Raw genomic sequence first — 26,621 nt, 5'->3', positions numbered from 1 at the left:
ATCTTGTATCTTGATCTATTCTATGTTCACATATATGTTTCTTACTATGTTAGTTGGTATTACTGTGCTGCCCATCTTTTATTTTAATTTAATTTTTTTTGTTTCTTACGATTTCATTTGGCATATGTGCTTGTTTTTTATGATTTCAGTTGGCATAAGTGGGCTTCCCTAGTTTTTTTAAATAATTTTTTAGTTTCTTATGATTTCAATTGACATGAAAGTGCTTCAGTAGTTTTATTATAATTTTTCTGTAGCATGATCGTCATTCCACACCAGTGTTGCACTAATGATGTTGAGTGATGGTTTTCTGAATTGCTCAGTAGGGGGGCCGTTTTCCGGAGTCTGTCCCCAGAAGGACATTGATTTTTGCTTTCTCTTTTTTCTTTCAGTTGAGGTCTAATTTAATTCGACTAGAATGGTTAATCAATATCAAAGTAAATTTGGAATTGATGTGAATTTTTTGCATGTTTATTTAATATGTTCTTGTACCTGATTTGTGATGGTTAGGTATCTGTTTATAGTAATTGTAATCTAATTAGAGATGTGATCAGCTGAAATTCATGCAGCCAAAATTTATTCAAACAAGTTATAAAGGTAGAGCATCATCCAAAAAAGTATTCTCACTTGTTAATCAAAGTACTAAAAGTTCTTTAAGCCAGGCTCATTAAATTAATTAAAGGATTCAATGTCATCTCATCCAACATGAAAAACAATGAAAAAAAAATAATATGAAAAAAAAAAAAATCACATTGGAAATGGTATATCATTTATATAGTTAAGGGACCCTATGCAATGGTCCGAGTTAATCAGAGTTTTATTTGACTTGACACCAATGAAGGTAAACAAATAGATTAGCCTGGTTCCCTGTCCTTGTTTTTCTTCTTTTGTTCCCTAGATCAGACTTGGATTGAAATTGACTTTTTTTCCACAGGCTAATTTTAGCCTGTGGATATGAAATCCACTTGAAAGCTAAAATGAAAATCTACAAACTTAATTTAATGAATGAATCATTGCTTTTTCCATGCTTTGTTTTTATTAATTAATCAATTGCTTGGTAACTGTATCTCTTGTGTACAATTGGAATTGAAAATTCCTGTAACCATTTTTAACCATTTTAAGAAACGCTGAGATCATCATACACCTTAACTGTCTTTACAACATCAGTCTGCACTGTAGAGAACATTGAAAAATCTTATTGTTATCATCAGGTTTACACATTTTCTTTTAAATTTACTCTTATGACTTTTAATGCATTTGTTTGATGCCATATTTCTAAAAGAATATAAAAGAAAAGCCCTATTTAACCTCCAATTTTATAGGGCTTTTCTTTTATATTCTTTTAGAAATATGGCATCAAACAAATGCATTAAAAGTCATAAGAAGTGTTTGTGTGAATCTGTGTAGTACAAAAATGACAAATGATGCATAACTGGATTAAAACGAATATGAAACGATCATAGTTTGCAAATCACCAAGATTTTCAAGTGTTAAGTATTTTCACTTGCATTTTTTCAATTTAACTCCTATTTAGCAAGTACGTATTATTATTTTCTTGCTAATTTCGAACCCTGAGATTAAGACAACACCGATGATGAAAACTTTACACATCTGAATATAGTTCATAAACATTTGTTTGACAAAACTCATTACTATAGTTGTTTCTTTGGAAAATCTTTGTTTTGTTTTCATTTTGTTTTATTAAAACATTTATATTGTCTCAATGAAAAAGTTGAAGATAACGAACAGTGATTGATCTAAAAAAAAATCTAAACAATACAATTCTGTGAAGAGGGCATAAAACACAGACCCATGGAAATTCCAGAGGTGGGATCAGGTGCCTAGGAAGAGTAAGCTTCCCCTGTTGACTGGTCACAACCTCTCTGAGCCTATGTATTGATCAGGTAGACGGAACATTCCTTAGTCAAATTTAGTATATTAAAAACAAAGGCCTAACAATTGATATGAAACAAGTCAGCCAAAATATGACCCAATGATGGGTTATATTTGCTTACAAGGTCATTATAATAACCACAAAATTTATGAAATGCTGTCTTTAAACAAGGTTGTTGAAATCCCTGTAACATCAGCTTATCTATCAGTAGCCTGCCTTGGTTTAAAAGTTGATCGTACTTGTGGTTGAGAGTAATTACTATATTTTTACACATAAATTTAATTTAATTAGCAGCTGTATGTTCAGTCAAGGTCTGGTTTGAACAGGATGACAATAGCCAGCTATAGCTCTGCAAGCAAAGAGTCTTGCTAAAATAACAGTGCAAGATACTGTAGCTTATTAACAAATTGAAACTTATTATCCACATTGAATACACTTAATTTCTAAATTTTGAGTGAGTTTGTTGGGAGAGGGAGAGTGGGGGGGTTATTAAATAAAGTAAATCTTTAGATATGCCATTAGAGGGAAGTTACAGTAGTGCAGTAGCTTAATGAGTGCATACATCACATCATCTTTTTATTACATTTATCACTTAACGAGATGCTGTTGTAGATATTTTAATGAGCAACTGTCAGACTGAACAAACAGGAAAATGATGTTTTTTACAGTGCAGCAACGAATGTATGGCTGCATTAGTGAGGGTTTCCAAGAATGCTTAATTATGGATGAAACCAATTTTTTCGTTGAAGGTTACATGTCTGAATGGCAGTAGCACTATGGTATAATGATGGCTATTAGTCATTAGAAAATTTTGTAGAAGGGAAAACGTGTAGCTGTGGTGGCTCGTACCTGTGATTGGAATTTTACGAGACAGTTGCGGAAATGGTGATCAAACATGACAACAAAATGATTTGATTGGCCATATATATAGATGATTCTGAAATAGATTTGACTAGTATTGAAAATTTTTCCAGACCGACTTTTCAAAATTCAAGGTTGATTTTGTATTGATCTTTCAAAAACCCAAGTAATAGGCGACTTTTAATCATACTTGAACAAAAGCTTTATCTGTGGAAAAATGATAAGATTTTAAAAGCAACTCTCTAAGGCAGCTGTCGAGCTTGAATTGTTGATGTAATTTTGATGGTGTCAGCAGATTAAAGGCCAGACAGACTGAACTTGATTTAATGGAGAATAACCATTCGATCATGAAGAGCAGTGAATGCATATTACATAGCTTTACCATACAAAATAAGACTTGTTAATGCACAAGAAGTTTCCACAGGAAATCATTATTCAGTCAAGTAAATAGTACACAGATATTAATTAACATAAGTTTTTAGCTCACCTGACTAAAGGCTCAAGTGAACTTTTCTGATAAAAATTTGTGCATTGTCTGTTGTCATGAACTTTTCACATTTTCATCTTCTTCTCCAGAACCACTGGGTCAATTTTAACCAAACTTGGCACAGAGTATCCTTGGGTTAAGGGGATTCAAGTTTGTTGCCCTACTGTTATGTAATTTGTTATGTCCGTGAAATGAATTCCTTAAAACATACATATCGAATTTGCAATATAGATTTTTTCATTCAAGTATGACTACCAAATGTATTTAGGGAAGTATAAAATACAAAATTTACCTTAGAGTTCAAAAGTTTTCAGATAAGTTAAGAGCAGATACACAAAAGCAGTGGTTTGTTGGGGGTGATATTCGGGAATAGTTTTTTTCTTGAGTACTTTCAAACATGAATTTCTGTGTTTCAGTTTATTTCATTGGTAGGGGACTTCATTTTCAGTGTTAACTAACTGAATGGTTTTACTTTCGAAAAAGAAAAAAATTAGCTTAGTTTACAGTACAGGACAATGCCCATTGAACAGTCTAATAAGTCCACACAGATCTTAAATGCCATTCATTGATGTCTCAAAAGAAATGCAGATTGCCATAGATCGCATTTGTGGCTAATGTTAGATATGAATACAATTAGATTACAAACAGAATATTAGAGTAACTTTTGCAGACATTAAGGCCGTAGGTCTATGCACTGTTGGTGAACCTTTGGTCATAGGTAAAGAGGCTCTAGGGATAGTGTCACTTTAAGGAATTGAGTTCATCAGTACTATAAGGGTAATCATTCATTAATCATTGTGAATAATAAAATCACATCTCTCTGTTTGTGAGCAGGTTGACTTCATTATGAAATGTATATCTAGTAAGTAAAAACACTTGCATCAAATAAATTGTAGTTGGCCATGATTGAAAACTAAATTGTAGTGAGTATGCAGTATAAATTGTACTTACATAACTTTTGTAAAATGCCATACAAAAGTAAACTATGCTCTTTGATGCAGTATTGGTCTTTGGCATTCGTTGTTTAATAGCAATGTATAATTAAGAATTATGAAATTTAGTTTAATGATGGAAGGAAATATTTTAAAATGAATAACCTAATATTCAGGCAGTACTATAGACTACTTGGCAATACCATGTTATTTATACCACTACAAATGCAAGATAAAATTGTGTGAAATTCATGGTAAAATTGGGGCACTTTTTGCAGTAGGCCCTTTTCTAGACATAAAGACCCAAAATCATAAAAGCATATTGCATTGATAAAAATGTATTAAATTACAGTTGTATTTTATCACATCAGTGACATCACTTCCATGGGAATTCCCTTTGATATTGGTTTCAACCGAAACTCTCAACCTAATATGTCCATTGAAATGATTTGCCTTTGAAAATTTCAGCACATGTGAATTATAAATATTGTATTAAAATTTCTCATAATGTTGATCATCTTTAACATTTTTTGCTCTGATTTGTGAATTTTGTAACTGTCCTATGGTATGTATCTGATGAATGTTGAATTCACCCTAATCCAATCAAGCTGTCCAAGTATGTAAATAATGACTCTGTTTTTAGATTTACATTTAGACCTTAGACGGTCCAAAATTCGATCCTGTTCAATGCATGCATGCATTTGAAGTTTTCTTTTTCTCTATTTTTGCTTGGTTATCTGCTTGGGAATGTGGTAATTATCACAGAATTACAACTAAATTGCAAAAGGAAACCATCCATATTGAATTAATGTCTCATTTGAGGGTTAAAATAGATGATGCAGTTTGTACCTATGTACATATATAATTCAGTGTAGTTGAGAAATTCAATCCGTAGGGGAGCCATTTAGTTTTCTGTTCATAGTTGTAATACAATATTGTTTCTGAATTTTTATTGTTGGAAGTAATGAGTTTCTAAAAAATGAACATGGATAAAAATTAATTTATAGAATAATTTGTAGCATAGCTATATTTATTTAATATTTCTTTCTTGCATTGTTGTGCATTAATTTGAGATAATTAGAGGAAGTGAAAAATCATAATCATGGTATAATTTTATATTCATTTTGGATATTGTGTTTCATTCTGAATTCAGTATGAATTGTTTTCATTAAAACCCTTTAAGGACAGATGATACAATGGAATTTTAAATCAAAAATCCTAAAAATAACAACCCAAGCAATATTTATATGAGTATAATGAATAAGTTTAACCGCTCAGATTTTAATTTTTTATTCAAATTTTCACAATAATGGAATTTCAAGTGACAAAAATTTGTATTAATAGATTAATAAGGATAACTAAGTTGCAGAAAGGTAGAATTTTGAGCATCTTAGAAAGTTTAGAATTTGTTAATATTTTAGAAATTTATTACTTGCATCATTTACAACCAAAGTAGGTCAAAAAATATATACTAATCCAGGCATCCATATTTTTGTTTGTATCATCTTTCCTTAAAAAAAAAGAAGATTTTTTTCTGTCATATTCTAAAACGTGCTTATAGAAAACTTGCTTATACTTAGTACACCATGTAAATGAAGTCACATTTTGTCACCAAGTAGCCCTGTACAGTGTATAACAAAATTAGTAGCTGGTTATAATGATCAAAGTATGGATGAAGAAAATCAGCTTTGGTTTGTGCTTAAAGATTTGTGTAAACCCATTTTTACTATACTGGAAGTCTTAAAGGTTTCGCTTTTTCATAACAGTAAACTGTATTTTTTTCTGACGATTAGTCTTTTTTGAAATGGGGTTTATATTTATGAAAGAAAAAAAAATAAAATTGCAAAGAGATACTTAATTAATCTTGGCATATATCATTTGGAGTTGCTATTTTTTTTCTCTATGATGCCTTCATTAGACTATATTAGTCCTAGTATATGAGGCAAGAAATCCTCTGAATTGCTTACGATTTTTCTAAAAATTGGTTGCAGTTGTGATAAGTTACCTCTACAGATGTTTATAAGTTCTAAAGCACTATGCTTGTCTTGATAAACTCTTTCAAAGATTTTAATATTTTACCAAAGAAGGTGAGTTTTCTATTTTAAAACATGCTATGAATGCAATAATCTTAGGATTATTGAACACCAATATCTTGATAGCGACACTGCTCAAAGATCATCGCTATATCAGTGATAATGCGGACACAGAGTTTATTCATTCAAATAGAAATTTCCCTGTGGCATTGCATATTTGCTTCATAAAAGGTGAATTAAAGCTGGAAAAAGAACCTCATATTAAAAGCTTATTATGGGAGATTTAGCTCACTGATTACATGCAGGTTTCTTTTAGAATCCTTTGCATTAACGATCACTGTCCTTTGGATGTTTGCTTTTGAACAACAGTTGACAGGGCACTGAACACTTTAAAAGACTTAAGTATGGCACGACCTCAGGTGGCACAGGATCATTTGGTAATGATGGCTGACTGAATTGTGTTCACGAGGTGGTTAGTTGGCGATCTGGTGTGGATATTGTGTCCGCTAGAAATCGCAGTGGGAGTGAAGATCATATTAAACACTCAACAGACAATATAGGCAATATAATTGGTTTTTCACTTCATATATACAACATTTCTTGCGGCTCTTTTGACGAGAAAAGTCTGTACGTTGGCGACTGTTTGATGGTCATGTCTTCATGGATTTCTTCAATGTCTCCATTTCTCTTTTTCCCTGAGAAAATGACTGTTACCATAATGTAGGAAATTAAGAAATGATTAGGAGGAAATTTTTGAGAAAGGGAAATTGATGTGTATTGTTCGGATGCGTATTGATTACATCGTCAGGAACGTTATCCTTGTATCTCCAATATTTGGGTCCATATTTACCTTGTCCTGATGGCCTCTAGCTGTTTCCCTGTATTGTGACAAAGTGGATTAATAAGCTCAAGTTGTTTATTAGCTGACAGGGTTCAACCCTCATAAACATTTACGTAACTAATGGAAGAGAGCTTTATGATATTTTAATCATGATAGAGATGTAAAAATTGATCATGCAGGCAGTTGCAACCCTGTAGGTATGTGCTCCCTCAAATTACGTCTGCTGTCGAAACAGATGATGAATTTATTGCAAGTGAAAGGGAAAAAAATCAAAGTTAACATTGTGGAAAGAACGCAGAGTTGAATTCAGCCAATATGCCTTGGGAAGAATTGATCGTCTTTTTGAAGTGTATGTTATGACAGAATGCATCTGAAGGTGTTGATATATGTGAAAGTTGGCCCTCCATTATTGATGGAAGTAACAAGGTAGTGTCCAAAAAGTGTCACATATCACTCGGGGATGAGTTCGTCAGCCTCTGATCGGGCAGACACAACTAGGCATTTGTTTGTCTTGCACCTCCATGTCGAAATGTTGAAAATCATCAAAGTGGTTTGGTGCAATTTCCAGGATTTTAAATTTAAGGTAAATAGACACAAATGAATATTTTTCAATATTTTTCACATTCGCCAATTTTTTTCTTCTTTTTTTTTTGTCAGTAATAATCAAGCCTGTAAATACCTAGGTTATACCTTCATAATAAGATCACCTGACATCAAATGACATACCGAGTATGCATGGGTAATATCTAAATTACACCTTTATAATGAAAGAAATAAATTTCCAACAGAAAAAAAGAAATCAGCATAGATATTTATACATCATTTTAAAGGATTTTCAATACTTTTGTATCAGTGTTTCTTAATTACTGTTTAACTTACAAATCTCCTTGACTTTTTGTAGAGGTACAAGGTCAAATGGTTTCAAATCTAAAATTTTAGCAACATTATTATTTACAAATAATTAACACTTTCTGAAAATTTAATATGTTTCATTTAACTTTGAATAATTTGACTCTTTTCCCTTGAAGTCTTAGAGGTCTGAAGTTTAAAATTTCAGTATTGTAAAGATGGTTAGGAGAATTGTTTTGCTTTCAAACACAGTAGTGACAGTACCTACTTTTATGGCCTTCATTTCTGATCAGCTTTCATTACCGTACTTTGTAAATTTATTCTCTTTTGATAGCTGCTCATAATGATGGTGTATGTATTGAACTTAGCCAAGGACTTGTCCTTGCAGTTATAGGTTTTACTGTAAACACCAACTGTTATAATACATCCTGGTTGTCAAGGTCTCATTCAAGCAGCCATGTTTATTATTTTCAATATCTATACAGACCTCAACATGGATTCAAACTGTATCCATTTGGTCATGAAGGACAGTTTCCCCCTAAATATTGTATATTGTGTCATGATGAAATTGTCAGATATACTAAAGGAACTTTAAAAAAAGAGGATTATTTATAAAGTTATGTCTCTTTTACTACTGAATAAAATTATTGTTTGTTTGGAATTGCCTCCCACTTCATTGAAATGACCTCTCCTTGAAAAATTTTGTTGCCCAAAAATAAGAAGTTTTTTTTATTCAATCAATTCTTGGCAGGTTAATTACCACATGTGCCACCCAATCACTTAATAAGTGTCGGATCTAATTAAAACTGGGTTCCCGGTTGATGGGAGATACCCTTTACAAAAAGGCAGAAAGTAATGTGTTCATTCCTTACTGAGATTTTTATCATCAAATTTTTAATTTAACTTTAATTTTGAAAAAAGAAAAAAATAATTTCTCTCCCTCCCTCCTGGGTCTGAAACCTCCCAGGCGGCAATTCCAAACAATCATTTTTTTAAGGATGGCCTAACTGGTCCTGAGATCATATAAAACGAGGTACTAATTGTTGCATTAGATACTGACATGAAAACATTGCTCAGTGGCCCTGAATGCCGAGTACAGGTCTAATTTTGCAGCCTTCACTGGCAGCTGGTGTCTTCCTTACATGAGTGAAATATTCTTGAACAGACAAAAAGCAAACAAACAACCAGCATACCAAAGATTACATTTTGTATCAAATGCTCTTAAAGAAGGGACAATTCTAACCATTTTCAAAAAAGAAACTGAAGTTTTAACATTTTCCTAATCATAGGAGCGACATCTTGTTTGCTGACGGCCAATTCTAACTTGTCAGATTTGTTTCAGCTTGAGAAAATTTCAAAGCAATTAATGGTATGGTATTTATGATGTCGTAATTATGACACCCTCAGCCATGTACTAACTAAAATTGCCATGAAACACCTTTTTGTACACTTCAGATGGAAAATTAGAAATCCTAAATTTATGAACATGAGTTAATCACATTTTATCACCTGTTTGTTGCACAAGGTCAGTGTCTCAAATTTCATCAAAATTCCAAGAAAATTTCTGTGAGGAAACATGACAGATGTCTCCTGAACTTCAGTTGTGGATGTTACTATAAACATACTTATTCTGGGGTATATTTAGTGCTTTTTACTGCTTCTTCGCCGCTAATTCAAGTACACATTAATATACGATTAAATCAGAAATATTTCGAAGCTTGGCCCCAAATGTGCTAATTTATCATTATGCTAATCAGTTAATAAGGAAGATCATGCTAAATTTGAGTGTGCTAATTTATGTACATTTATAGTATAGTTCGTTAGTTATGTGAGGCTGAAAAGTGAGCTTATATATAGTTGCCTTTCCCTTAATCCTTTGCTGAGTCCGCATGCAGTACCTATAATACAGATATAAATAATCCTTAATTGAAGTATTTTGTAGTGTCCCATATTAATTTACATGAAGTTTGTTGTAAATAAAATTATTATGTCCATCTCTATGAGTTGCATGTTGGCAAGTAATCTAAAGGCCAGCCGGGCCTTGAGTGGATTTATAAGCAACAAAAAGCTTTTACTCTGTTAAATGCAGGAGTTAATTGTCAAGCATTGCTCATGCTCAGACTCGAAACTTTTTCATGTTTTTAATATTGCTTAGATTCGATCTTCAGCAAAATAACTTTACCAACAAAAAGTCCTTTTTGGCAGCAATTTTATTTCTGACATTTAATGCTTTTCCATTTAAGCACATCCAGAGAGCTGGAAAGGTTTGGTATCAAATATTCATCATTTCAACTGAAAATAAGTTGTTCTGCTTTTCTGAATTTTAAATCTTCTAATGATAGAGGATATTACATTTTTCTTGTATCGAGATATAATAATCCCCGGAGGACTGAAACGCATTCATTATGGATGACGGTTTCCATGTTTTAATGTTGTTGCAAAATTGTTGATACAAATAATCATATTGCCGACTTGTATATGAACAGAAATAGAACTTATTTGTCTAGACCACATGAGTTGTAACCTCTAGGGGAGATGTCCATGAGCATAGATTTGTCACACTGTGTCTGTTTGACTTCATCTCAATTTGTATTTTCTCCTCTAACTATGGAACTACAGTATCTGAGATAGAGACTTTTTTATTCAGTCATGGTAGGTTGCAGCTTGTCAGATCATATTTATTAAGGTTTAATTATATCTTTTATCATAAGTATGTATTGAAAAATTTTGAAACCCTTTCAATGTACTAAACATTTCCTGCTTTGCAGTATATGCCTTTGCTTCAACTAATATCAGAAAGTACTTGGTTCAATGTAAGCATGCATATAGATGTCACCAAAGCTTCATTGATTTTAACGTATGTACAGCATGTCTGCCATCTGCAAGTGGCAGTTATAGGGTGTACACTTATCCAAAACTTACAATTTAATTAAAAGTGGAAGAATCTCTGAAACATAATTTAGATCTATGTCTCCATGTGGGAATGATTTACAAACTTCACACAAAATACCCAGGTAGACTCTTCGCATAATTCTGAAGTCATCGATGGAATGATAAATTGATAGAATAGGTACAGGCAATGATTTCTGAATCTCTTTGGTACAAACGGAGACTAGGGACTTTAAAGCTGTATATCATTAGGAACATTTCCCATCAGGCAAGAATATCATCAATGCCGTGTTTGCCTATTGTCAACTATCAGTGTGCTTATAGATTAATTGTTATAGCTGGGACCTGATGTCTTTGAGCAAGAAATACTTTTGATTCTCTTTTCAATTTTTGTTTTCTTTCTGATATTTTTAATAATTTCATTGAGGAATGATTATTATTATCAAAAAATCCTTTGAATGTACATGTAATTTGATTTTAGTTGCTTGAAATAACTTTTTGTTAATAGTAATACGGTTGAACTTTGGTATCTCGAACAATTGGATATCTCGAATACCATGGACATGTCGAAGTGATTTGGAAATCCTAAAAATGTATTTCTTAAGTATTTTACCCTCGATATCTCGAACCCTCAGATAACTTGAAGTTTTTTATTGGTCCCAAGTTTGAGATGATGAGGTTTGTCTGTACTATATATCCATATAAACAGTTACGATAGACAAAAACTGATACAATAAAACATGCTTATAGTATATTGACACTTACAACAAAGTGATTTTCATTCCCTGTGACTTTAAAATATATTGTGAACTTAACATGCAGATACAATAAATTATGTTCATAAAGAAGCAAAATAGTCCATCCCTGGCACTTTGTTATGAGAATGTTTTACGGTATGTCATTGATGTATATTCCTTGTTAATAACTAATAATGATAAACAGTTTCAGAGTTGCTAGTCTGCCTTTAAATCATAAAGATGCAGATATAAGTGAGGGTTTTACATCCCATATAGTGTTGCCCCAAACATCTTATACTTAATGGTCAGTCTTCATAAAATAGATATAATCACTATTTCTTCTAATTGCTGTACCAGGATGATTACTGATGTTAAGACCTTGACAAATCATTGAACTTCATATAGCAGACTGGTTTTTTATTCAGAATCAGCTTCATATGTGCAAACTTGTTTGTTTGACAACTGTTGTAAGCATTTTATTTTCAAAGTGAATTGCCAGGGACCAGCAATTTTGATTCATTATAAACATAATTGACGTAATATCCAATAAGTTCATTATAAATTTTAAAACTACAGGAAATGAAAATCATTTTGCCATGAGTGTATATTCATTAGAAGCACGTTTGCTGTAACTGTATTTTACTGTAATTGTATAAAAAAAAAATTTTGACAATCATTGTAATAATTTTTACAAGGAAAGGATTGAACTTGTATCCAGTCCTTTTGTGATACAATAAAAATATATTGTTCAAATCATTGAAACAAATCTTATCAAAGTTCCCTCAAGTACTGGAGAGTTAGTCAATTTAGTTAATTATTTTGGGTTTGTTTTCTTCCTATTTTCATTGATTTATTTATGATAAGAACTGCAAGGAATATGTTGAGCATTTCATTTGTCTGCAGGGTTTTTAAGGTCAAAGGAATTGCATGTAAATTACAACTGTTTGTGATGGAGTCTTAATTGATTCATAAACACTTTCCTGTTGATGAAAGAATCCAAGAAATGACTTAGTAAATGTAAACTTGTAGTACGGTACTTTTATGACAAAAATATTGCTTTGAAACAGATACACATCTCATAAATGCAAAAGTTAATTGCATATATGCATTGTAAACATAGTGACATTGCTTCAAGAATGAAAATTGATTATTTATTGAACTCCAATAAGATGGCACCACAAGTAAAAGTTAGGGCGGAATTATCGACTGTATTTCATTAAACTACCGACAGTCAAGCAGTTGAAAACTATTTGTAAAATACCGTAGGGGTTGCATTGTGTAATGGGAAAATTGATATTTACTATCATGTAAGTCTGTTGCCTAAAATGGCTCTAAGTGATAAATGTGGCATATTACCACAGATTAATGCACTTACACCTCTAGTTATTATGTTGGAGTGGTGGGAATTATTGATCCATCTCACTAGGCACCTGGTTAATTGTAATTAGACATGAATCATATCAAACTGTTTGCATTTGTTTGTGATGCAGTTGCTTTAATGTCTCTTTTCTAGGTCTCTATATGCAATTGGTAATATAACTGCGACAAGTAATTGCCCCCCCATTTTCACCACCAGGTTTTTTTGTCCCAGGTGACCTGAAAGAAAAATCAGCATTTGAATCGCTGAACACCTAAATAATATGGTTATTATTAAAGGGAGCCATTATTTTAACAATTATCGGTATTGATTGAAAACCATTAGAATTCTTTCTGGAGTTCTTTGTAACACCGGGTTGAGGATGTCGTTGGCACACTTTACCATGTTGTTTGGTGATGCAAAGGTCTTTGAAGACAGATGACATCAAATTGATTTTTTTGGGAACAAAAAGTTTGCAGCTCAGTTTATTCATGTTCAATTCTCCCTCCCTACTTAAACATTCTATTGGAAATTATAGTTATTAACTGTGTATATGTACTGAAAATGAAAATTATTTATTGAATTGGCATTTATTATTAATTAATGCTTTCTAATGAGAAAAATGAGGTCAGGTGACAACCACCTGTGACATGTTGTAGAGGACTGATTTTCATTCACATACAACAGAGAGGAAGATCTGATTTTCACAGTTTGGTGGCAAACTTGGATGTGTGTATAATAGGTGGCATCAGACTCTCTCATTGAATTTATTTACTCTAAATGGAGATAACTAGACATTGCTTGGCCAGATTGGAATGCCAGGGGTCAAATGGAATTTGTCAACAATTTGTTGCTGTTGTGCCACAATGATTGGAGGTGTTACTTGACACATTATTTTACTTTCGAAATTGTTGTGAAATAATTATAATGGGACAGATGTGTTCCTGTACAAGAACTAGTGGACCCCAGCGTAGTGAGACTTTTCTTTTGCCATATCTTAACAACAGTATTAATGTGAGTGGCATTATAATGAAGGACAATTGTTTCAGGGCAGATTATTTAAATTTTGTAAACACTCCACTCCAAGAGGATTCAGTTGGGAGACAAGTGTATATTCTGTATATAATCTCAACCTGTGTAGAATAGATTCTAATGAAGTAAATTTATGTGAATTGTTTAAAATTGTTTAAAACTTTAGGAGCAGTTGAAATTCAAACACCACAAAAGTCCGTTCTGGAACATTTTTTGACATCTAAGTTTTTTTTTTCTTTTTAGCAATTTGTTAATCACCATGATTCATTGAAAAACAATTACTTCCAAGTCTGACTAAATGTTAATTTAATTGGTGCCAAAATAGGATGGAATTAATGCTGAGGATTTCAGGGTAGATGAAAAAAATAACCTAACTTTTTCTAATATATTTTAAATTAATCTTGCTGGGGGGGGGGGGGGGCAAAAAGACCATGTCTAACATTGAATCCAACTCTTAAGCTAATGTGATTACAGTAGCATAATAGAGTAATAAATGGCATGATGAATAGAAGTGAATTAATTGACTAGGATAAGATATAAGACTTTTCTTTATGGAGGTTCCACATTTTGTCAAAAACGACTTTTTTTGCAGATCATGACTGAAATTGGAAATTCCCATATTGAAAGAAAGAAAGAAAAAATTTATATGATACATTTTGTTTTTAAATACAGGTCTTCATTATTGAGAGTGTACATCCTGTTTTTATGTCTTTTTAGGTTAGTGAGGAGTGTAACATTTTACGGCTAAATCTTTCTGAAGCCCAGCATGAATGTGACCAAGCCAGACACGAGCGAAGCACCCTCCAGGTCAAAGTAGGAAACCTTGAGGAAACCATCAAAGTAAGTAAAACTTTGGAACTTTCAATTTTAGTATATAATCAGTTTATAATTTTAAGATCTTTTATGTGATTGGGGAGAAAATTTGTGAACTGCAGCAAGTGGTGTATTTTTATGATTTTGTTAATGGATTGGATTGGGTGGGGGTTAGTCTAAACAGCCAAATGTGTCTAAATTAGACAAACAGTTTACTTGATTATTAATAATATCCAGTATTCAGGATACAGTGAAATCACTAATTTTTGTAGGGTTTAATTTTTGTTGTTTTCATGGTATGAGGATACCTACGAATTCATGTCTTCCACAAAATGTAAAATTTCAAAATAAATAACAGCTATGCACTTATTCATCTACAAAATCAAATCCCCATGAACCAATATATTTTCCTCAAACCAGGAAAATTTGACCCCATGAAAATAATTGATTTTACAGTATATAAAATGACAACAAAAATGTTTTGATTGCTTTATAGTCAAATAAAACAAGCTACTCTGAAGTATTAAAGATCAGGAAAGTTTTGTTCTTTTAAAAGATAATGTCAATAGCACAAAATTAACTTTTTTTCCCTTCGATTCTCTGTTTTTCATGTATAAACCATTCTAAATATAGACCAGGTGCCATACTGACTCCACAGCAATTACTTTTGATAAATATAAAACAGAAATTGTGATCAATTATATAAAAATAATTGGAAAGCTATTTTTCCTAGAGACACAATTTATCATGGCATAGATTTATCCATTTATCCACTAGGGAATCAAAAAAACCTCTAGACAAGTTTTTATTATGGCTTAGCATTTATCCAGTAGGTCGTCAAAAATGCCCGCAGACCTCTGGTATTTTCAGCAGTCTAGGTTTTCTCCAAAGCCTCTTTAATGGGTTTCTGTGTATTTTACTTCCTTGATTTGAATCTTTCTTTACTTTTACATATTCATAGGTTACAAATCCTTGGAAGAAGACTTGCATGTAGATCACTTGTTATATTCTTCTTCTCCAAATCTGAGCACAAATACCCCCTAATCTTAACAAAATGGACACTTCACACAGAAATGATAGAATAGAGGAAATATTGTTCAACATACAGAGATAGAAAAAGCAACTGTTTTTTATGGTATATTGACACACAAGTGCCTAAGTTATAGAATAATCATTGTAATATTGATTAAAGCATATATAGAGAATGTTTATGAGGAAAGATAAGGAAGAAGTATTGGTAGATAAACTGTGTCAGAATTCAATCACTGGACTAGAGCTACTGATATTGTGTATAGAAATTGGATTCAGATTGAGGAATTCATCTAAACTTGGAATGCACTCTTGTGTTTACTTCTATTGTGCATAAATACCTATAAATCAATTAAAATTATCACACTCAAATTAGAAAAAAAAATGTCTTCCCAAAATGTATTTATCATGTATGGAATTCCACAAATAGAAACACACAATAAAGAAAAGAAATATATTGCTAAATTTGGGCTCCATATGATGTCAGCCATTCCTAAGGGAGGAGAATGTATGCTGCCATTACTTGAGGCTATTTACACATGAGCAGATCGTCTGTACCTTTAGTTGTAATTATCGTTCATTGAAAACTCCTTAAAAGTGCTCCATTGATCCTTATGCTTTCCGATACCTTGCTTTGATATTCCAGCCGGAAATATTGGCCATTGTCAGCATGTGTCTCGTAATTCCCCATTGTCTGAATCTTTGATTTAATTCTAGAGTTAATAAATTGGAATTCTTTTCATTTCTCAGAATCTAAAGGAATCTGCAGATCGTCTGCAGGAACTAGAGAATGAGCATCAGTCAACACTACAGCAATTACATGATAAAAGTAACCAAATCCAGTCATTACAGCAGGTATGTAATACAACACTACAGCAATTACATGACAAAAGTAACCAAATAACATCATTACAACAGTTATGTAATACAACACTACAGCAATTACATGATAAAAGTAACCAAATCCAGTCATTACAGCAGGTATGTAATTCAACACTACAAAAATAACATTACAAAAGTAACCAAATCCAGTCATTACAGCAGGTATGTAATACAACACTACAGTAGTTACATGACAGAAGTAACCAAATCCAGTCATTACAGCAGGTATGTAATTCAACACTACAAAAATAACATGATAAAAGTAACCAAATCCAGTCATTACAGCAGGTATGTAATACAACACTACAGCAATTACATGACAAAAGTAACCAAATAACATCATTACAACAGTTATGTAATACAACACTACAGCAATTACATGATAAAAGTAACCAAATCCAGTCATTACAGCAGGTATGTAATACAACACTACAGCAATAACGACAAAAGTAACCAAATCCAGTCATTTCAGCAGATATGTAATACAACACTACAGTAGTTACATGACAAAAGTAACCAAATCCAGTCATTACAGCAGGTATGTAATTCAACACTACAGCAATTACATGATAAAAGTAACCAAATCCAGTCATTACAGCAGGTTTGTAATACAACACTACAGCAATTACATGATAAAAGTAACAAATCCAGTCATTACAGCAGGTATGTAATACAACACTCCAGCAATTACATGACAAAAGTAACCAAATAACATCATTACAACAGTTATGTAATACAACACTACAGCAATTACATGATAAAAGTAACCAAATCCAGTCATTACAGCAGGTATGTAATACAACACTACAGCAATTACATGACAAATGTAACCAAATAGCATCATTACAACAGTTATGTAATACAACACTACAGCAATTACATGATAAAAGTAACCAAATCCAGTCATTACAGCAGGTATGTAATTCAACACTACAAAAATAACAATACAAAAGTAACCAAATAACATCATTACAACAGTTATGTAATACAACACTACAGCAATTACATGATAAAAGTAACCAAATCCAGTCATTACAGCAGGTATGTAATTCAACACTACAAAAATAACATTACAAAAGTAACCAAATCCAGTCATTACAGCAGGTATGTAATACAACACTACAGTAGTTACATGACAGAAGTAACCAAATCCAGTCATTACAGCAGGTATGTAATTCAACACTACAAAAATAACATGATAAAAGTAACCAAATCCAGTCATTACAGCAGGTATGTAATACAACACTACAGCAATTACATGACAAATGTAACCCAATCCAGTCATTACAACAGGTATGTAATACAATTCTACAGCAATTAAATGACAAGTGCAAGCAACTTTATTCATTACATATAACATGTAATACAATGCAACAACAATTACATTATCACCACTTGAGTACTAAGTAATGCTTCATTATGCATTTTGATCATCTTATGCCATATATTTCTTAAGATTTTTATAAAAGATATGAAAATATTTGATTTTTATATTTAAAAACAACAAGCTATAGAGTTTATTTCATAATGTCACTTCATAAATTTTACACCAAATTAAACTGCTAGCAGGTTTCAGATAGCTCAATACACATTTTTCCTAGATTTCATGAATAATAAATAACCAGCTTAATTGTCAGTGTTTGGTTTATGAAATTACAATTTGCTATACTAACGATTAAGCTTTTTCTCTGCAGGTTACTAGTATGACCAATTTATGTTTAATGTTTGAATGTCATTAGTGGCCAAGAAGCCAGGAATTAAGATTGCTTGGATGAAAGTGGTAATTTCATCTGATTTCTTCTTTATTTCAGGCTCAACAGGATGCCAAAGAGGAATATGATAAAGCCCTGCACTCTCTAAAGGTAATCAATAAACTTCTCTTAAATTTCATAAATATTCATGAGTCTGGTTAACACTCTTTTCATCTTCTTCATGAATGTGTTTTACACAGGGATGAAAGCAACTGTTTAAATTGTGGTAATTATAGTTTTCTCAGAGTGTTTGAGATGGGTGATTTACTTTGCATTAATTATGTATCTAGGTGTCATATTCTTCTGGTCAATAAATATTACTTTTATACTGCTGCATTCAAACAAATTTCATTGTGGTTGACTTACTGACACAAAATATTGCAATTTTGATATGATAAAGAGGTAACTTGATTGGAATTATATATAAAGTGGCTTAGAATACTATATACTTATTCAGTACAGTAAAGTCACAAATAGAGAGCAGTGATATTCTACATACAGCAAAACACACTTATAATGAAGTGCCAGGGACAGACAATTTTGCTTCGTTATAAAAGTATTAATTGTATCCATTAAGATAACGCAATATTTTCTAAAGCCACAGGGATTGAGAATCACTTCGCTGTAAGTGTCAATTCATTATAAGCATGTTTTACTGTATCTGTTTTCAATGCTACCTTTAAACTTGCCCCTCTGTATTTGGTAGTCTAAGATAGGTTTGATATATAGCAAATAACCTTTAACTTGAACTTGCAGAGTCGTGTTACTGAACTTCAGCAAAAGTGTCATGAACAGGATGAGAGACATCAGGAACTGACACAAGAACTGACAACACTAAGATCAGCAGCTGGCAAAAACAACTTCAAACACCCACCCAATCATAGTCCATCTCATTATAAAGACTTAGCCAATCACAGCCCATCTTATCCAGCCAATCACAGTCCATCCAATCACAAAGATTCATCCAATCAAAAGAGTTCCTTAGTTTCTAATCATTTTCAAGTTAAAGGTCAGTATTTCATGATCAAAAAAAAAACTTTATTAATAAGTTATTTTTAAAAATAGATAATTGACATTAAATTTAAATGCACAAACAATTTAATGATATGTCAATTTCTATATTTAGAGAACTTCCAGCAATCAAATGCAGGGCCTTTGACAGAATCGAGTAGGTTTCCAGGAAATGATAATATTCAGGTGGACTCCACCAAGTCTCTAGACACAGGTATTAAAACTGTCCCTACATCATAACTTCTGATGAGGCCTGGATTACCTAGTATAATGATTGTTTCTGGGCCTATATGGAAATTCTACAATTAATTGTCATTATCAGGCTTTTATCTACTGTTGTTGCTATCAAAATATTGGCTAACCTTTTAACGTTATTACAATGAATGACAGCGATTATTGTTTTATGTCAGAGGCCAGATATATGGCTATTGATAAGGATACATCAGTCTGATGTGTTTTTATCTCATGATTAATTAAATGGCTTGGTATCTGCAATGCTTTATGATAAGTGTATATGCAACTCACTAGAACTGGAAATTCTTAATCAGAAAAATACACAATATAACCTCTGTACAATATATGCAATTACTATACACTCTGCATATGATTGTTATTTTAATCTGTGTTCAAATCATTATTGATTCCCATTTAGTATATGACCTATCTTGCCTTTGGATATAGTCAGTGCATGGTCCTTAATTGGTACCCCATCATCTTTTATCTTAATATTCATTGGGAGCCTGGCTTTTATGTTCAGTTGTCCTCATTCTACACCTTTAATGATTTTCACACAATCATGATCTTAACTAAACATTCATTTTTGGAATCCAAGACACATACCCAAAAAATCTGTTATTAATCATACCTTCTTCTAATATTTCTGATTTTGTCTTAACTTTCAGAATAAGATTGGATTAAAACATTAATACATATGGAGTACATGTACTTTAAAAGTCCATTTGAAATGATACTGTAATTTGAAAAAAAAGCCAAAATTTGGGGGTGGGGGTGTATTAATAGCCAGAGGTATATAAGATCAGTTGAAGATTTAGAATTAAACACAAATTTAACAAAATTGTAGTTTGTAAATTCTGTACATAGGTTTTGCTGATGATGAAGATTTAGACAATTCAAATAATCCGTCCCCTGACCAAGCCAAACCCCCAGGGGAATTTGAAGACCCAGAACTTTACGAAATTGCCAAAAAATTAAAAGAGCTGGAAGCTTCAGATTCTGAAGAGGATAATTTATGTGAAGGTGATTGGCCCATTTGTTTTGTTTATGTTTTTTTTTTTTTTTTTTTGGTCCCTTTATTTATTTCTTTTTTGTTTTTGCTTTTGGTAACCACATGACAGCTTTTATTAATTGTTGTGGTAGTATTAGCATAATCGCTTTTATTTCTAATTTTTGCACTGGTGGCGACATTTTTTTTTCAGTGTATTTATCTTGGGATTGATCCACATAACCTCCATCTCTGTTAGATTTATCCGAAATATCATTGCAGTGGAGAGATTTCTTGAAATTTCTTGTCCGCAGAAATATAGACAAATCGTAAAAGATTGTCATTCTTTCGAGAGCTGTCCTAATGTTTTTACTGTTACCTATATGTACCACATTTGTACTGATCATTATTCCTTTGCTGTGAATGACATTAACTTAATTCCTACTAACATATTACTAAACAACCTCTGAAATAAACTAACTGTATGGAATTTAATATTATATTTCATGGTCTCCACTAAACATATACATCTCATGGGTAAGATAAAGAGATAGGGAAAGTTTTATACATCCATTAAGGTTATTACAAATTTCTGCACATTAAAATCACCACTATTACACTGTATCAATAGACTGCAGAAACGTAATTTGACAGTTTGTATGATGGTGGACCGAGAGCTGAACTTTTTTCAGTGGCTTTTTACTGGATGCTGTTGTCTTTTTTCAGATCGAGGGGAAGACTCGGGGATGGATAGTCAGAAGGAGCAAAAGGTAAGGGCAGATAACTTTTGTCTATTTGGCATCATCTCATTACAGTACATATTAATTTTGGCAGTGTTAGCAATATATTTGTTTCAAGGTGTTATTAGACACATAAAATACTGAAATTTCATTGTATAAATGATAGGAATGGAGAACTGAAAATAGACCTCACACTTTGCCAATTTGGCTCCATGAATTGGTGTGAGAAGAATTTGTTGCCATTTTTATGCGATAACCATTTCCCTAAATTTGCCATAAAACTAGGATTGTTGTGACTGTTTTTATTTGATGTAATTAACAATGATGAAAATTCTTTGAGTCTATCAATATCTAGCAACTTTCATATAGTAAGAAGTGTGTTTACATCCCAGCAACAAGTTTAGCTACATTTCTGAAGTTATTAAGGGAAAAATCAATAAAATTTAATGGGAGAAATCCTTTGGGTGTATTCATGTACAAGCATGGTTAAAATATGGTGTTGAAAATAGTTTAATGACCGATAAATGGCAGAAAACAATGGTTAATTTTCCATTTTGGCTCATGTTGACTTGAAGAGGCATGATTTTGACAGATACAGTAAAACAAGGGCATTGTCATGAATTCAGTGGATTTTCATTCATCATTTTACATCATACTTTGCTGATCAGTAATTATAATCAATCCAACTATAATTTACAAGAATTATGAAAGAGCTAATTTTTCTGATAGATATATTTTTCTTTCAATAAATAAGCTAATTGATTGTCTATTTTCTTCTCAGATGCAAATAAATGCCGTAGATGACAACCGCTTGTCCATCCTTGCAAAGAAAGGTCCCATTCAAGTGTTCCAGGCTAAATACTCCTACGACCCGATCCAGTATTCACCCAATGAGAATCCAGATGCGGAACTTCCAATCAGTGCTGGCGACTATGTTCTGGTCTATGGAGAAATGGATGAGGTTGGCAGACAATTAGAAATATTTAAAAAATAAAAAAAAAAAAAAAAACAACAACAAACAAACAAACAAACCCCAAAAAAACATCAGCTTAACTTTTCAATGATGAAAATAATTTCATTGTATGTATGAACATTGTGGAATAGGAGATTCACATTATGTACCATTGAAATAGAGGAAATGTGTTTGAATCATATCTTACACATGATGTGACCTAAAATCATGAAAATTAAGACATTGGTTTATCCTTGGACTTCAGTATCTTGTTATGACTTGTTTTCCTGTTGGGAGTATTGGCTCTTAACCTTGATCTTCAATTTTATACAGGATGGTTTCTATGATGGGGAACTTCTGAATGGTAAAAGAGGACTTGTGCCTTCAAACTTCATAGAAAAAGTATCAGGTATATTATATAGATTATTATTGAGTCTATAGTATCTAGATTTCAAATGAAGGATGAGTTTGAAACCAAATTTAAACTGTTTTAAGTGGGTCATGAACATAGATCCCTCATCTTTAAATGTCGGTCCAATTTTTAAATTACAAGTTAACATCCCAGAAAAAGTGTGTACTCATTCACAACCAGGGTGGTTGAAACATCCGTGATATAGAATAATTTGCTTGAAAAACACCTGCTTTATTGAACACCTGCACACAAGAATTTGAACTGATTACCTCTTGTTAGCCAGCCTTATCTTTTATACCACTAAGCCATACATTCTGGCATGTAAATACAATGTTTTAAAAAATAATTACAGATGAAGATCTTGCTGAATTTCATGCTGCCATGTCAGATGCTAATCATCATGATGACGACAGTATCATTGGTAACAGCATACAACAGGACCTGGACTATGATAGCAGTGAGGACGTCGGAGCTAAGGGTGAGGACATGTTTAAATTGTTATATTTACCTGATGTGTTGCTTCACTCATTTTTATAGCCCAAAGATACACTTCATGTAGATTTGACTTTTGCTGAGATTTTTAAACTGCTGCAGAAAAATGGCTATATGGGGAGTATTATTTCATTTCCTCTCTTAATTCTTTTTAGTAAGATGAACTTACAATAGTGAATGAAAAAAATATTAGACTTGTAATTAATGCAGAGAATTCTCTCCTTGTTCAAAATCTGGTAAGGATTCAAAATCTCAGTCACCTCCTAGGTTGGACCTTGAAATATATGTGTAATTGTTGTCTAAAGGCTGGTAAAGACTGTGTAACAATATTCCTTACTGGGTTTGATTTATTTACTGCACAGTAGAGAGATGGTATGAATTTTAATGCCTTATTTTAGATTGGCTGTATGGAATAAGTATGTCGATAACGTAAAGGAAAGGTTTCCTTCTTTTTTCAAGTGAATCAATCATTTTTGTTCTGAAGAAATTAGTTCAAACAAATCTATGCTATCAATATATTAAGTTTATTGATTTTAATTTTAAGTACAATGTAGTTGACAACTACACTAGACTTCTCAAGTATAATTCTGCAGATTTGCCTCTGAATAGCAGTCATTAAGGAGATGAAAAATTAATGGCTTTTGTGCTTTAAACCATTGTAGAATCTGACTGAAAATCATATTTTATTTTATTTTTTTTTCATCAGACTCCAGACGAAAATCAGCAGATCTGAAACCTGCATCTGACAAACTTTACCCACAAATAAACCAAAGCAGCAGTCGTTCAAACAGCCGTCCAGCTAGTGACCATGGTAGTGATGTAGATGACCTTGACCTCTTAGACAGTAGTAAAGCCTTGACCTCTATAAGGGTACAGAGTCAGCCATCAGATTCAAGTGAGTGAAGATTTACAATCATTGGATATTAATATTTCCAGGAAATGTTTTTTTTTTTCAATATAGTTTATATTCTAATAAGACTTTTATTGTTAGATTTCTGTGAAGTATTAATCAAATAAATTACGTGGATTATTGCCAATTTTCAACCAAAAGATTGGATGGAGGTAGAAAAATCAAACTAAAATACATGCAATTACAAAATGAGAGGAGATTTTTCAAGAATTTTATTTATTATAGTGTTGCCTTGTCCCAGAGAGCTGACCCTGGACAGACAGTTGACCAACAGTATTGTTATCAGCTGGAAACCACCACTTGACCACAACAAACTGGATGTCAAGTCATATCATGTTTATGTTGATGGAGTGTTCAAATCCCTGGTGCGCAAAAATGAGAGAACGAAAGCATTACTGGAGAATGTAGATTCAAAGGAGGTGAATTAATGTTTCACATAATGACACAATTCTGTTGTACGACTTTACAATTTTTATGCCCTCCTTCAAAGAAGGGAGGGCATATTGCTTTGCTGGTAGGTCTGTCTGTCTGTCTGTTGGTTCACCAACAGTTTCTGTTCATTTTCTTTGCAGAGATTGCACATACTGAAATGAAATTTAATATACAGATTTATTATAAGAATATCTAGGTCAAGTTCTGTTTTGGGTATGATCAAGCAATTTTTGACAGAGTTATAAACCTTAAGGCTTGTGCACCCTATAATGTATGTCGGGGGGGGGGGGGGGGGGGGCAGAAGTGTTTCACAAACATCTCTTGTTTTATTTGTAATTTGTTCTTTATATGTCCTGAAAACAGAGAAGATAAAGATGAATGAATTGGTTCATTCTGTTGATTTTTTTTTTGAGTGTGTATGTTTAGAGGTACTGTATTTGACCCATGAAGCACCCAGGGTGCATAGAAAATTCCAAAATTTCTGTTATTAAATTTGTTAAAATCATCTGAGGCCAATGAAGAATAGAAATGTTTCTTAAAGTAGGGCATTTATTGAAATTTCGTATCTCATTTTCGTATCACTGTTCTCATAGTTTAATTTGAATGAATATTCTGATATTTTGTTACAGGTCCATAGAGTCAGTGTACGATGTAACTCAAACATGGGCCAGTCAGCTGACAGTCAGTGTACCATGCTGGTGGGCAAAGGTCAGTCTAATTACCCAATATATACCCATGTACAGCTAGTCAAGGACGTGCACTATAGCACAGCAAGTTTTCTTTTATATAATTCGTATTCATTTTATTGGCATAATTAACCTTTCACGTGGACTTTTTTTAATATCATGGAAATCAACTTCAAACTTCTTAATGAAATAAAGCTTCTCTGTCCATCAGCAATTTCTGATGCAGTAATGGTGATATTTTTGAAGGCTTTGGCTTCTATTTTCTTCTAAGAAAGTAACAGAAAAATTTCACATTTTGAAAATAATGTGAGATTAGCATTCTATTTTATGAAATTTATAATTCTATAACACTATGTTGTACTATTTATAACCTCTGCTTGAAAAAAAATGATACTTGTGCTTTTTAGCTGTGAATATTTTTAACCAGCACTGTATGATTCTGTCCTCCACTGATTTCACCTGTATCTGGCCTTCATCTACCTTGAACCTTTTTTGTTACCTTGTCTAGATGCCGTTCCTGCTCCTAGCGACCTGAAAGTTAGCGAAATTACTTCTAACTCCGCCCAAATCTCATGGTTACCGGGTAACAGTAACTTAAGCCACACCCTAAGTGTTAACGGACGAGATGTTCAAGTAGTCAAGCCAGGGCTATGTGTTCATACACTGACAGGTAGCAAACCAAGATATACTGACAGTTCAGGTTCAGAAGATATGTCCTATGTTGTATGTGAATGATATGTGGGTCTAGGAAGGACAAAAGCATCTTCTGAGTTACTAATAAATATCCATGTAATCAATTTAACTATTTAGGGATTTTAAAAAAATGTCCCTAATCTCATGGTTTTGGAATTTTGGTCCTTTTTCCTTGTTTTTATTATCCCTACCATTGCTAGAAATGTAAGATAATATCACTCAGTATAAATGCTTTTTTGCATATATAATATTTATTGTATAATGTATTATAAGTGTATTGTTAGAGTTTGTCAAATAGACATGTATCTTAATTCTGTATACCAGTACTTTTGAAATTTTGGGTGCCATGGTTTTCTTTTTTATTATTTGTATGCTAGAATTTATTTTATAGCATAAAAAATTATTCTTGCAATTTAACTGTGATCTTATTGTAATTCGTCTTAAAATGGCATTACTGTGATAAAAACAGTATTTACAATGCAAGCACACACATTCCTAAGCAATTCTTAATTCATTTGTAAAAAGGAATAACAAATTAATAGGAATAACATGCCATGTGGGTTCTCTTATGCCGACCTTAAAATCTGTAAACCAAATATTAAACAAGGAGTCATTTGTGACAAACTGAATCTGTCCTATCCTCCGCATGAATCTTTGCCATATCCTACATCATTGCATGCAGTGCAT

The 26,621-nt window shown here is 32.4% G+C and overlaps 1 protein-coding gene across 1 annotated transcript in view; it reads left to right on the top strand.

The window, feature by feature from the left end:
* The window catches only part of LOC133188313 (RIMS-binding protein 2-like), a 58,938-nt gene that overhangs the window by 21,782 nt on the left and 10,535 nt on the right, over positions 1 to 26,621 (top strand). The window contains exons 8-21 of the mRNA XM_061323684.1: positions 14,627 to 14,749; positions 16,502 to 16,606; positions 18,445 to 18,495; positions 19,141 to 19,393; positions 19,511 to 19,609; positions 20,497 to 20,652; positions 21,344 to 21,387; positions 22,139 to 22,318; positions 22,643 to 22,718; positions 23,074 to 23,199; positions 23,920 to 24,108; positions 24,349 to 24,542; positions 25,185 to 25,263; positions 25,750 to 25,911. Of these exons, the coding sequence (XP_061179668.1) occupies positions 14,627 to 14,749; positions 16,502 to 16,606; positions 18,445 to 18,495; positions 19,141 to 19,393; positions 19,511 to 19,609; positions 20,497 to 20,652; positions 21,344 to 21,387; positions 22,139 to 22,318; positions 22,643 to 22,718; positions 23,074 to 23,199; positions 23,920 to 24,108; positions 24,349 to 24,542; positions 25,185 to 25,263; positions 25,750 to 25,911 (1,837 nt within the window). The remainder of the gene's footprint in view (positions 1 to 14,626; positions 14,750 to 16,501; positions 16,607 to 18,444; positions 18,496 to 19,140; positions 19,394 to 19,510; positions 19,610 to 20,496; positions 20,653 to 21,343; positions 21,388 to 22,138; positions 22,319 to 22,642; positions 22,719 to 23,073; positions 23,200 to 23,919; positions 24,109 to 24,348; positions 24,543 to 25,184; positions 25,264 to 25,749; positions 25,912 to 26,621) is intronic.

Source organism: Saccostrea echinata, unplaced genomic scaffold (assembly GCF_033153115.1).
Source record: "Saccostrea echinata isolate AGI-Se365-2 ecotype Australia unplaced genomic scaffold, CSIRO_AGI_Sech_v1 ptg000016l, whole genome shotgun sequence".
Classification (NCBI taxonomy): domain Eukaryota; kingdom Metazoa; phylum Mollusca; class Bivalvia; order Ostreida; family Ostreidae; genus Saccostrea; species Saccostrea echinata.
Note: the sequence above shows the minus strand (reverse complement) of the source record. Positions and strands in the feature narration are given on the sequence as shown.